Here is a 12254-nt window from a genome sequence, read left to right as displayed (position 1 = left end):
TTATGAGAGATTTGCATTCAGAAATGCAAGCTGCCTCACTTTCGAGGGGCTGATGCGGTTTCTTCTATCAGTGATTATTTGTCCCGTTTTCGAGAAGACCCTCTCAGAAGGAACGGACGTGGCCACTATGCAGTCTCCCTGTCATGACTTTAGTAAGCCGTGGGTAGACAGAGGCCTTGTTCTTCCACCAGCTCAGAGGATCTGCAGGAGGGCCTCCTCCAAATGATTGGACCTCCATTATGGCATCTGGAGGGATTCCTTTGTGCTGCATCCCCAGTTGCTCTGTAGACAAACAGCAGACGTTTGGGGCACTGGTGCTTCTGCTCCATCTGATCCCTCTTCTTCCTGGTGCCTCAGCCAGCTGACTACTGGGGCTGTCCCTCCCTGCTGCTGAGGTTATTCTTTGAAGAGCCTCATCAATCGCTCTGGCATCACTGAAGGCTAACTTCTTAAACCTGGGGTCAAGTGCAGCGGTTTCTGATAGCACGTGATTACTGTTCCGAGGCCTTCATTGAAAATAAGAATTAGTTCTTAACTGACTTGCCTAGTTAAATAAAAATTATATTCCATTCTGTGGAACTTTCTGTCCATTGATGAACATAGGGTGTCCATCAACTCTGTCACATGTCCTGTGGTTACATTTGCTTCTCTCTGGCGGCTGACTGATTCGCTGCAGACCCTTACACAGGAGTATCATTTTTGAGGCTGTTACATAGCTGAAAAGAAAGAACAGTAACTTATTAGTTCAGGTTCATGTTTTGTCTACTGATACTACATTCTAATCTACTGCTCATATACATATATAATACTGGATTAAATAATGATGTAGTAATAATTGCTTACTGTACATCTCTCCACTGATCTCCACAGTGACCTGCTCAAAGGGTTCCAGGACTCTGCACACCTCCTCCACTACCTCCCATTCCTCTTGGGTCAGAGCATCAACAGGTGCATTGACAATGTCCGGGATAAAATGTTGAATTCCACCTTGTAGTGCAGTCTTGTTTAGGCCTCAGTTCAGGCATCCCCATCTGGCGTTGTGTAGACTTTAGTTTTTCAGCACCTACTGTGTTCCTGTGGAAGTATTCCACAGCTGCTTTCACTTTGTCCACAGTGGGCTTCATCACCTTCAGAGCATCTCTTACAATCAGGTTGATTGTGTGGGGAAGACATGGATGATGGGTCCATTTTAAAATGTTAATGGATTTGATTATGTTAGCTACATTGTCGCTAACACAAAATACCATTGTTCCATCTACTTGCCATTCTCTGGACACTCTCAACAGTTCGTCTGCCAAGTGTTCTGAGGTGTGTCTGTTCCTGAACTCAAAGCAGTCCAGAAGACAGCTAGATATCGAAAAATCTTCAAAAAAGTGACATGTAACTGACATGTAAGAAGTGGTTATTCTTGATGTCCAGCAGTCAGTGGTAAGGCAAGCTGCAGTAGCTTTTTGGATTCTTTCCCGCACTGAAGCCTGTGTGCTCTCTCTTACAGTTGTGGAATAAGTGATTTTTAAAGGGTTTTCCTTCTTGAAATGGTGTACATTGGATTTAGACTATTGCTATAATTTCTAAAACCTCTATCCTCTATGATCGAAAATGGCTGGAAATCGGTGATAATCATTTTAGCCAATGCAATATCAAGTTTTGCTACATACATAGACTTTGGCATAAACTGGTCCATAGAAGACTGCGTTGCTGTGTTTCGCAGAGTAGGCCTACTTGACTGAGTGGATACATCTCCACGTGTGGAGGTGCTGGCTCCACCACTATCACTAGCAGGCCGCTAGTTTCTCGAAGCTCCACTACAGTTAGCTTCACAGTTGGGTGCACAGTTTGCAAATGCCGGTGTAGGTTGTGTTTAGAACCGGCTTTATATGAGATTTTGTTTTGGCAAATTCTACACTGTGCTCTAACATTGTCTACATTATTAAAATGCATCCACATGCTACTGTGCTTCCAACTCATTTTCCAGCTGTTGTTTTCACAGCTGTCCTTCCTCTCTCTCCTGGGCTGCTAAGTGTGTGACTGTGAGTTCATTGGTTGACAGTTAGTATGAGCAGACAGTCAGAACGAATGTGTGCGCTTGAGCATTTAGGCTTATATTGATTTTTTCTTTCTTTGAATTAGTTAATTCTATTAATTTAAATCTTTTGATTATTAATATCTTAATTTTTGATCTTTTTTTAATAGATTCAGCTCTTCTGATATGCGAGCCAGCTCCCAACGTTCACCTACAAGGGCTGGCTCGTAGAGCCGACTCGTTCGCAAACGACCCATCTCTAGTAAGACTCATTGAAGCCTAACAACCTGGCAGCAGTTATTTAATTGAATATCTATGTCATAGACTACCAAATACTCTACCATGAAGTCAAATGAATTGAAACGTAGTTCAAATAAGAATAGACTTAATGCTTTCAATGGTTTAGTATGATGAATGGTCTCTTCCCCCTATTAGGGCTAGGGAACATGAAATAGATAAGAGAACGGGAGAAGCTGGAAGACAAAAAAGAGGCAGAGGAACCCCCGTGAATAAAATGGCTTTTTCTGTGGAAGCAAGGCATGCAGGAGCAAAAGAAAGAAGGGCAGCAGAGAAATACCATGAAAGCTCACATGTTAAGGTATTTGGATGTAATCCATGTTCAAATGTCTTACTCACTAGAGCAATATTACACAAGATTCATGGAGTTGTATTAATGAATCCTGCATTTGTATTTAAAGAGGCATCTCTCTAACAGAGATATCATTAGAGCAATAGAGGCACAAAAGCAAGAGATGGAGGGGGAGCGCAGGAGGCTTTTTTCAAATGCATAACAGAAAATGGTGAAGTTAAGGAAAGATAAAGAGGAAGAGATGTTCAGGTGAGTAGAAAATGATTGAAAAGGGAAATCACATGAGAAAATATTTGAAGTACCACAAAAATAAATATATATCTTTGGCATCACTAGTCAACAGTTGTCTTACATTTCTGAAAGTCTCATGGGCATAGATTTGCTAAGCCTCTTCTCCCTCCTAAGAGAGGTCCATATGCCCAGGGAGAGGATCATGAAGAAATTGGCTCCACAACAGCAGGGGCAGACAGACAATGAGGAGGAGCTCATTGCCAAGGCTATTATTGCTCAATGGCACAGCAGCAGAAGGAGATGGCTATGCTGGACTCCGTTGCCTCACACAGAGAGAAGCCATGGTATGGCATGTGCACCCTACCACAAGCAAGGGGTCAATCGGAAGCTCAATATATTATTCTCACCAAATTCAACTCTGAATGAATATTTATCAAGGAATAAGTCTAAGTTACTAACAACGTGTCCCATTATCATAATGACAATGTATTTGTTATTTCAGAGACAAGAACAGGAGCAAAGAACCAGTGGTCCTTCTGTGGCTCAGTTGGTAGAGCATGGCGCTTGTAACGCCAGGGTAGTGGGTTCGATTCCCGGGACCACCCATACGTAGAATGTATGGGTGTAAGTCGCTTTGGATAAAAGCGTCAGCTAAATGGCATATATATATAACCAGAAAGCCCTTGACAGATAAGTCAGTTAAGAACAAAGTCTTATTTACAATTGACGGCCTACCCTGGCCAAACCCAGACGATGCTGGGCCAATTGTGCGCCGCCCTATGGGACTCCCGATTACGGCTGGATGTGATACAGCCTGGAATCAAACCAGGGGCTGTAGTGACTGTGGAGAAGCAGATCCAGCAGTATGCAAAGAATGTGATCAAGACATACAATACTTACACCACAAAGCTGCCAGGGAGGGAATTGGAGGTGGTCTTGGCCCCATCTTTGGAGGAGTGAGACCAAGTTACTTGGTTCAAGATGACATTGGTGTCCAGATGCCCAATTACGTCAGCAGTAGATCTCAGGACGTCAAGGTGCTGAACGAGACGTGGTATATTCAGCAATCCAAGAAAAAAAATTGGATTCACATGGTAAAGATCTGTTGAAAAGAGCAACATGGGCTGCATTTACACATATCTGTTTTTCACTAATTGGTCTGTTGACCAATCAGATCAGCTCTGAAAGATCTGATGTAATTGGTCAAAAGAACAATTAGTAGAAGAAAGATCAGTATTGGGCTGCCTGTGTGAACGCAGCCATGGTCAGGTAAAACATGATTACATGGTTTAAAAATAAACCAATGGAATTAAAAATGTAAAAAAGTCATAAGCATTTATGATATAAGACCATTTAGTAATTTATTGCACATACAAAAAAAGAAACTTGATAGGCAGGTTGTTGACTGACAGTGTGATGATTGCTGTCCTTTTCAGTGCTCCAAGATGACTCATCTCAGAATTATGGGAATGTAGAGATAGTGATAGTAACCAATGTCTCTGAAATTATAATTTTTTGTTTAGTTTTGAGAATATACACAGTGGTGGAAAAAGTCACAAATTGTCAAACTTGAGAAGTAAAGCTATCTTCGTAGAAAAGGACTCAAGTAACTCAGGTAAAAGGACTCATTAAAGTCACCCATTAAAATACTACTTGAGTAAAAGTCTATATTTATTTGGTTTTAAAGATACTTAAGTATCAAAAGTAAATGTAATTGCTAAAATATACTTAAGTATCAAAAGTAACACTTATTTCAAATTCATTATATTAAGCAAACCAGACAGCACGATTTCTTGTTTTCTTTGTTTAAGGATGGCCAGGGGCACACTCCAAAACTCAGGACATAATTTACAAAGCATTTGTGTTTTAGTGAGTCCTCCACATCAGATGCAGTAGGGATGACCAGGGATTTTCTCTTTAAGTGCATAAATTGAACAATTCTCCTGTCCTGTTAAGAATTCAAAATATAACGAATACTTTTGGGTGTCAGGGAAATGTTTGGAGTAGAAAGTACATTATTTTCTTTAGGAATATAGTGGAGTAAAAGCAAAAGTTGTCAAAACTATAAATAGTACTGTACAGATACCCCAAAAAACTACTTAAGTACATTACACTACTGATTATACACAGTTCAATTAAAACTAGTGCACAAATTGGGAAACAATACTGATAGCCTGGTCCTAGATCTGTACCTGCATAACAATAGTCAGAATTGGATAAAGCACAGATCTGGGACCAGGGTAAGTTTCATTTTAATACAGCTTCCAATTTGCTCATTCATACCCCCTTCCCCTCTCTCCCATGAACTACTCCACCAGATTAAAAATGTGATTCATCAATGTTCTCTATATGTATTGTATCAATTGTCACTCTTCTGTTAAACATGATAAATAATCTATAGGCAATAAAACAAACATTTTAATCATATCCTTTTATTTCAAAGCAGATGTTTCATTAGGGAATATTGAACTCTGACTGTTTACACAAAGCCAGTAGTTTTCATTTATAATTCAAAGGAAAGTCATGGCGAGGAATGAAACACCAGTATGAACTAACACGGTGGAACACCACAGCAATGCATTTACACCTAAGGGCGAGTTTATTTATTTTTTAAATTTTAAAAGATGTAAGGGGAGGGGTCTGAACATAAGCACGTCAAACAAAAAAAAAATGCATACAATAATACAAAAAGCAATGTGTCAGTTCCTAATTCATTTTCTGACTGAGGTCAGGAAAAAGTTAGAATTCCCTGAAACAGCCAGGTAACAAGCAATTTTTTAAAAATGTATCTGTAACACCACAACCATTTTAATAATCAGCCCTTCAAATCAAATTGAGCCTTCTCTACTGACATATACACTTATGTCAGTTGTATATGTAGCACTTACAGTATGTTCAGTGACAAATAATGTGACAGTTGGTAATGCAAACACTTAATAAAAAATAACCGTATGATTTGTCATACTGGTGATGTATCCATGTAATATTAGTTAAGTCAGGCATTAAGGCCAGAAAGAACAACACAGGACATCAAACTCATCCCTTCCATTACAATTATCAGACTGGAATAACATGACCCCTCTGTACCAGACAACAAAAAAAGTAAAAAATAATCATTAAACCTGACAAACTTTTTAATGTTCCTTCCAACAGTCACATGTTCAGCCATTTCACCACTAACCCTCAATGCACATTACATTTCCAACATTTGTAAAAATTTGTCTGACTGAACCCCCCCCCAAAAATGTCTCCTAGCTGTCAAAACTTTTGAAATCTTAAATTGTACAAATGTTCCAGAATTGGATTGGTTGTAGTATTTGTCTAAAATGATTCTACAGCAGAACCACCCACACACGTTATTAGGTATAAACGTGTGAATTTTTCATTTCGATTATGGACAAGAGTGGACATTGACTGGACTAATCACAGTCATCAGAACTTGAGCTGTACTTCTTTTTCTTGCTGTGGTTTTTATCCTTCTCTTGGCTCTTTGACTTTCGATTCCGCTCAGGGCTTTTCCCTGTGTCTTTGGACTTGTGAGAGGTCTCCTTTTCTGGGCTTCCCTCCCTTTTCTTCTTGGAGATGGGGCTCTTTCTACCCCTGTCCTTCCCTTTGCCCTCCCCTTCACTCTCAGAGTTGCTGCTCTTGGACCTCCTTCGTCTGTGAGTGTCTTCACTGTCTCTGTTCTTCCTCTGATGAGATGAACCGTCTTTGCTATGGTCTCGATTGTTGCTCTTACTCCTGGAGCGCCTGCCTCTACGGGAGTCTCTGCTCTTAACCTTGTCTGGACTCCTTGTCCGGTTTCGGCTCTTGGATCTACCTCTCCTTTTGTCCTCTCTCTCTCTGTGGCGCCGTCTTTCATTGCTCTTACTGCGCTCCCTACCTCGCTCTCTGTCCCGTCCTTGCTCTTTGTCTCGAGATGAGGCATGTCTCCCCCTGTCCCTGCTTCTGCTGAGAGATCGGTTTCTGTCCTTTCCAGAGTTCCTCTCCTTGCTTCTAGACTTTGCCTTAAGCTTCTCACCATTTCTTCCTTTGGTCTCCTCTCGGTTCTTGTCAGCCTCAGTGGGTTTAGAGTGTTCTTTACTTCTAACACTGTCTTGAGTTCCAGACTCTGTGGCTTTTTCTTTGAGGTTTCTGTCCTTGCTTCTTAGGCGGCCCCTCTTATCATCCCCTTTGCTATGTTTCTGATCCCTCTCTCTGCTTTTGGACCTACCACTTTTCTCTTTGCTCTTACTGCGGCTTCGAGATTTGGCCTTCTTTGCCTTGTGTTTGTTGTGCTTGTCTTCAGTTTTAGAAGTGTCCTTTTCTTTGCTCTTGGATCTATGGGAGCGACCTTTCTTCTCCTCTCGGTTTTTACTTGGGATTTCAGCAGCGTGTTCATGCTTGTTTTCAGAGGTCTTCCTCTCTCTTCCTCTTGGAGCTATGCCACTGTTATTCTTGTCGTCTGTCATGTCACCCCTACAAATATAAATACAGAGTAAAATCAACCTCACAGAAAACGCAGAATCCAAGTTGAGACTTTGAAGACACCTTAAAATAACTGGCCCTTGATGATAACTTTTGGCAGTAGAATAAATTAGCCAAAACTTGAGAAGCTGCTATATAGATAAGAATAAGCTGCTATATACTTCAACAGCCTGATCAGTCCAGCACCGGCAGTTAAAATACTCAAAAAGTAGTACTTACTTGTCACCCTTTATCCAACGGTCTCCGCTGGATGCTCTTGGTGCCCTTTGTGCACGCTGCATCTCATGGCGCCAGTGTGGAGGAGTCTCACTACGTTGGAAACGGTCCCTTGACCTCGACCTGGAGTGTGACGGAGTTCGGTACCGCTGCAAGAAAGATAATAAATTACCATTAACTTCCTAGACCCGTGTTTTGCAGAACCTGTATGATGATAGTACCGTACTTGCTTGACAGTGCACTTACTCTTGGACCTCTGCCTTTAATCGTCCTGCCTGATCTTGTCATCAGAAGGCTCCTCTGATATGCTGACTGACAATGAAACATTCTGCAACAAAACAAAAAACGCATTTACATGAATATACTGTTGTTCCCAGTTGTAAAGGTTCAGAATGAACTGGAATGTTGTTCCGTCCATAAACTCACCTCTCCCTAGGCCTTTCCCTCTCCCTCTTTTTTTCCCTCTCCTTTCCAAACTCTTCTTTTTGCTGCTGAGGACTTCTCCTCATAAGGAAACTATTTTCTGGGATAACAGGGATTTCCTCTGGCCGTACCGTAGACGTAACCTCTTCCTCTTTCTCATCACCACTGCCAGCCTCAGACCTACAGACATTACAGACCAGACTTAAAACCTACGCTCTAATGAAGGCGGTTGTTAGAGTTCACATGCTACGAAACACATTAAAACAGTCACTACAAACTTTTTTTTATCTTTCTTCTTCTTCTGTTTCTTGTCCTTCTTTTTCTTGGACTCTTTCTTGTGCCTCTTCTTCCGTTTCTTGGATTCCTTATCAGATTCACCCTCAGATTCAGAAGAGTCATCGTCAGAACTGTCAGAGTCACTTGAGCTGTCGCTGCCACTGGAGACGGCCTTTAGTCTTTTCTTCTCTTCTTTCTTGGCTGTAAAATGGTAGAGGACAGTTAACATACAGCACCAGTCAAAAGTTGGGACACACCTACTCATTCAAGGGTTTTTCTTTATTTTTTCATATTTTCTAGATTGTAGAATAGTGAAGACATCAAAATGATGAAATAACACATGGAATCATGTAGTAACCAAAAAAAGAAGTGTTAAACAAAATCAAAATATATTTTCTATTTTAGATTCTTCAAAGTAGCCACCCTTTGCCTGCTCTTGGCATTCTATCGACCAGCTTCTTGAGGTAGTCACCTGGAATGCATTTTAAATAACAGGTGTGCCTTGATAAAAATACATTTTTGGAATTTAATTCCTTCTTAATGTGTTTGAGCCAATCAGTTGTGACATGGTAGGGGGTATACAGAAGACAGAACTATTTGGTAAAAGACCAAGTCCATATTATGGCAAGAACAGCTCAAATAAGCAAAGTGACAGTCCATCGTTACTTTAAGACATGAAGGTCAGTCAATGAGGAAAATTAAGTGCAGTCGCAAAAACAATCAAGAGCTATGATGAAACTGGCTCTTGTGAGGACCACCACAGGAAAGGAAGACCCAGAGTTACCTCTGCTGCAGAGAATAAGTTCATTCGTTACCAGCCTCAGAAATTGCAGCCCAAATAAATGCTTCAGAATTCAAGTAATAGACATATATCAATATCAACTGTTCAGAGACTACATGAATCAGGCCTTCATGGTCGAATTACTGCAAAGAAACCACTACTAAAGGACACCAATAAGAAGAGACTTGCTTGGGCCAAGAAACACGAGCAACAGCCATTAGACAGGTGGAAATCTGTCCTTTGGTCTGATGAGACTAAATTTGAGATTTTTGGTTCCAAACGCCATGTCTTTGTGAGACGCAGAGTAGGTGAACGGATGATCTCCGCATGCGAGGTTCCCACAGTGAAGCATGGAGGAGGTGGTGTGATAGTGTCACCAGCAAAGCACCCACTCACCGTCAGTGAGTTATTTAGAATTGAAGGCACACTTAACCAGCATGGCTACCACAGCATTCTGCAGCAATACGCCATCCTATCTGGTTTGCGCTTAGTGGGACTATCATTTGTTTTTCAACAGGACAATGACCACAAACACACCTCCAGGCTTTGTAAGGGCTATTTGACCAATAAGGAGTGATGAGTGCTGCATCAGATGACCTGGCCTCCACAATCACCCGACCTCAACCTAATTGAGATGGTTTAGGATGAATTGGACCGCAGAGTGAAGGAAAAGCAGCCAACAAGTGTTCAGCATATGTGGGAACTCCAATACTTTTGGAAAAACATTCCAGGTGAAGCTGGTTGAGAAAAAGCCAAGAGTGTGAGAAAAGCTGTCATCAAGGCAAAAGGTGGCTACTTTGAAGAATTTCAAATATATTTAGATTTGTTTAACAATTGTTTTGGTTACTACATGATTCCATGTGTTATTTCATCATTTTGATCTCTTCACTATTATTCTACAATGTAGAAAATTGTAAAAATAAATTAAACCCTTGAATGAGTAGATGTGTCCAAACTTTTGACTGGTAAGTGCTAAGGATATCTCCCAAAGCTATGATCCTGACGATAACACAGTCCAAGGTCTCCAATCTAAAACAATAACAAGTTTAAAACACCTTGCCAATTTTTGGGAATCCTACGAACCTTTTGATTTTGGAATGAGCTCTCCACAGTTCATAACTTTCACTTCAGAGTATGGTCTACTGCCAGTATCTGTCTTTTGACTCTCCATTGTCTGAACAACCTCTTGGCCAGAGATCACTTGGCCAAAAACCACATGGACACTAGAATAAAAATCAGTAAGTTATAACAAGTGATAATTAAGAACAGATCGCTATTTATCTAACATGCTCTTATTATCAAAAGACCATCCAATCAGATACAGATTGTCGAACTAAGTTGCAATGCTTGTCAGAATATTATAATTACCCATCCAAATGCGGTGTGGGTTTTGTTGTTCTGTATACCGGGATAACAAAAAAATGGAGCAGAAGATTAGAATGAGTCCTAAAAAATGTAGATTTTGATTCACTCAAGATGCTAGATTTATGAATTACCAACTCACAAATGTTGCATTACTCATCTCATATGTATATAATGTATTATATTCAATTTGACTGTATTTGAGTCTATACCACTCAGACATTGCTCGCCCAAATATTTATATATTCTTAATTCCATTCCTTTACTTTAGATGTGTGTATTGTTATGAAACAGTTAGATATTATTTGTTAGATATTACTGCACTGTTGGAGCTAGAAACACACATTTTTCACTACACCCGCAATAACATCTTCTAGACATGTATGTGACCAATAAAAATTGATTTGATAATAGCAAGGCCCTTAAAACATTGATAGACTTACATGAAAAACTGGGATCCATTGGTATCTTTACCCCTGTTTGCCATTGACAGGAGGTACTCCTTGTTATGTTTGACAGAGAAGCTTTCATCTGAGAAACAAACAGGCCATTAGTTAGTCCTTGAGGCTGGTTATGATTAGAATATTAAACTAAATCTGTAGAGTCCTACCTTCAAAGAATCCTCCATAGATAGATTCCCCTCCTTTTCCATTGCCTGATGTACAGAAGGAATATAGAAATGTGAATATCTGCAAATAAAACATTTCTACGTTTTGGTTGTTTGAGGCAAACACGTATTTAATATACCTTCACTGAAGTCTCCTCCTTGAATCATGAAGTCCTTCACAATTCTGTGGAATAGGCATCCTTTGTAATGTAGAGGTTTTTGTGTACCTTTTCCAATTCCTTTCTCACCTGCACAAAAAGTAAAGGTTTAGTCAAAACAGAGAAGGCAATATGTGCATCATCTAAAGATGGTCTGAAATTAGTGTACAAAGACAAGAGAAAGTAAATTACCTGTGCAGAGGCATCGAAAGTTCTCACAGGTTTTGGGGCAGACGTCAGAAAACAATTCTACCACAACTCTGCCAACTGCAAGAGAAACCAGGTTTATGTACGTTTTAGTAAAGCATCTCTAAATTTCAGATATATGATTAACTGGTGGTAAGATCAAAATGGAAAAACGTTGCATTCTTACCCAGCACGTTGCTGATGCCAATGTCAAAAAAGCAGCGTGGACGCTGAACTTTTATTCCCATTATCAAACTTCTGTAGCTGAAACCAACGTGTTTTGCTGTTAGTTAGCGAGTGTAATTTAGCTCGATAGCTAGCTAACGTTAGATGTTTACAAATACAAACATAACACCCATCTCTAACAAAAAGCGGAGGCTAATATAGCGTATTCATTCATTGGCATTAGGACCATGGTGTATAAAAACATGACTAGATAGTTAAGGTTAACTGATTTAAAAACACGCTTTATCAACATTAATGAAATAACGTGAATGTCTAGACGAAACAATGTAAACTAAAACGACATTTTCATTCTAGTTAGTCGTTTTGCGGATTATGGCCTGCAAGTAGCTACGCTGCTAAAACTACTAGCTGCTGTTAACGTTAGCAGGTACTTAATGCAACGATACATCTCCGTCTTTCTTTCGGATTCACCGCTATTTCAAATTGACATAACTCACAATAGCGGAAATATTATAGAGTTGACCTACAAATTAGCTCAGTTGGTCAACTGAGGCCAATATCTCACGGTAGTTCTCCTCAACAAGGTGAAATCGAGTTTCATTCAGCGCTTCCTCCACAATGTTTTCTAAAGATGGCGCGACAGGAAAAGTCAGTGCATTTTGGGTAAAAAGATGCGCCAGTCGGCGCGCAGAAGACGGCCTTTCATACGTGCGAGCTTTGGTACATCTGGCTGGCTGGTTTTGGCTGTT

General features: G+C 40.3%; 1 protein-coding gene across 2 annotated transcripts; it reads right to left on the bottom strand.

Annotated features, from left to right (window-relative positions):
- Positions 1-5377: 5377 nt before the first annotated feature.
- On the bottom strand, positions 5378-12174 carry LOC118386025 (peptidyl-prolyl cis-trans isomerase G-like). Of its 2 annotated transcripts, none has more exons than XM_035773378.2 (13): positions 12033-12174; positions 11507-11583; positions 11326-11400; positions 11116-11223; positions 10979-11023; positions 10812-10899; positions 10375-10404; positions 10090-10229; positions 8228-8426; positions 7953-8129; positions 7773-7854; positions 7530-7675; positions 5378-7301 (listed from the first exon to the last, which is right to left on the bottom strand). In XM_035773378.2, exons 2-13 carry the CDS (start codon positions 11565-11567, stop codon positions 6263-6265), a joined length of 2190 nt encoding a protein of 729 aa, XP_035629271.1. In that variant the 5' UTR covers positions 11568-11583; positions 12033-12174; the 3' UTR covers positions 5378-6262. The 2 variants fall into 2 exon arrangements, with proteins under 2 accessions (XP_035629271.1, XP_035629272.1); XM_035773379.2 differs by having other exon boundaries at positions 12003-12129.
- Between the last annotated feature and the right edge of the window lie 80 nt (positions 12175-12254).

Source organism: Oncorhynchus keta, chromosome 7 (assembly GCF_023373465.1).
Source record: "Oncorhynchus keta strain PuntledgeMale-10-30-2019 chromosome 7, Oket_V2, whole genome shotgun sequence".
NCBI classification, from domain to species: Eukaryota; Metazoa; Chordata; class Actinopteri; order Salmoniformes; family Salmonidae; genus Oncorhynchus; species Oncorhynchus keta.
Note: the sequence above shows the minus strand (reverse complement) of the source record. Positions and strands in the feature narration are given on the sequence as shown.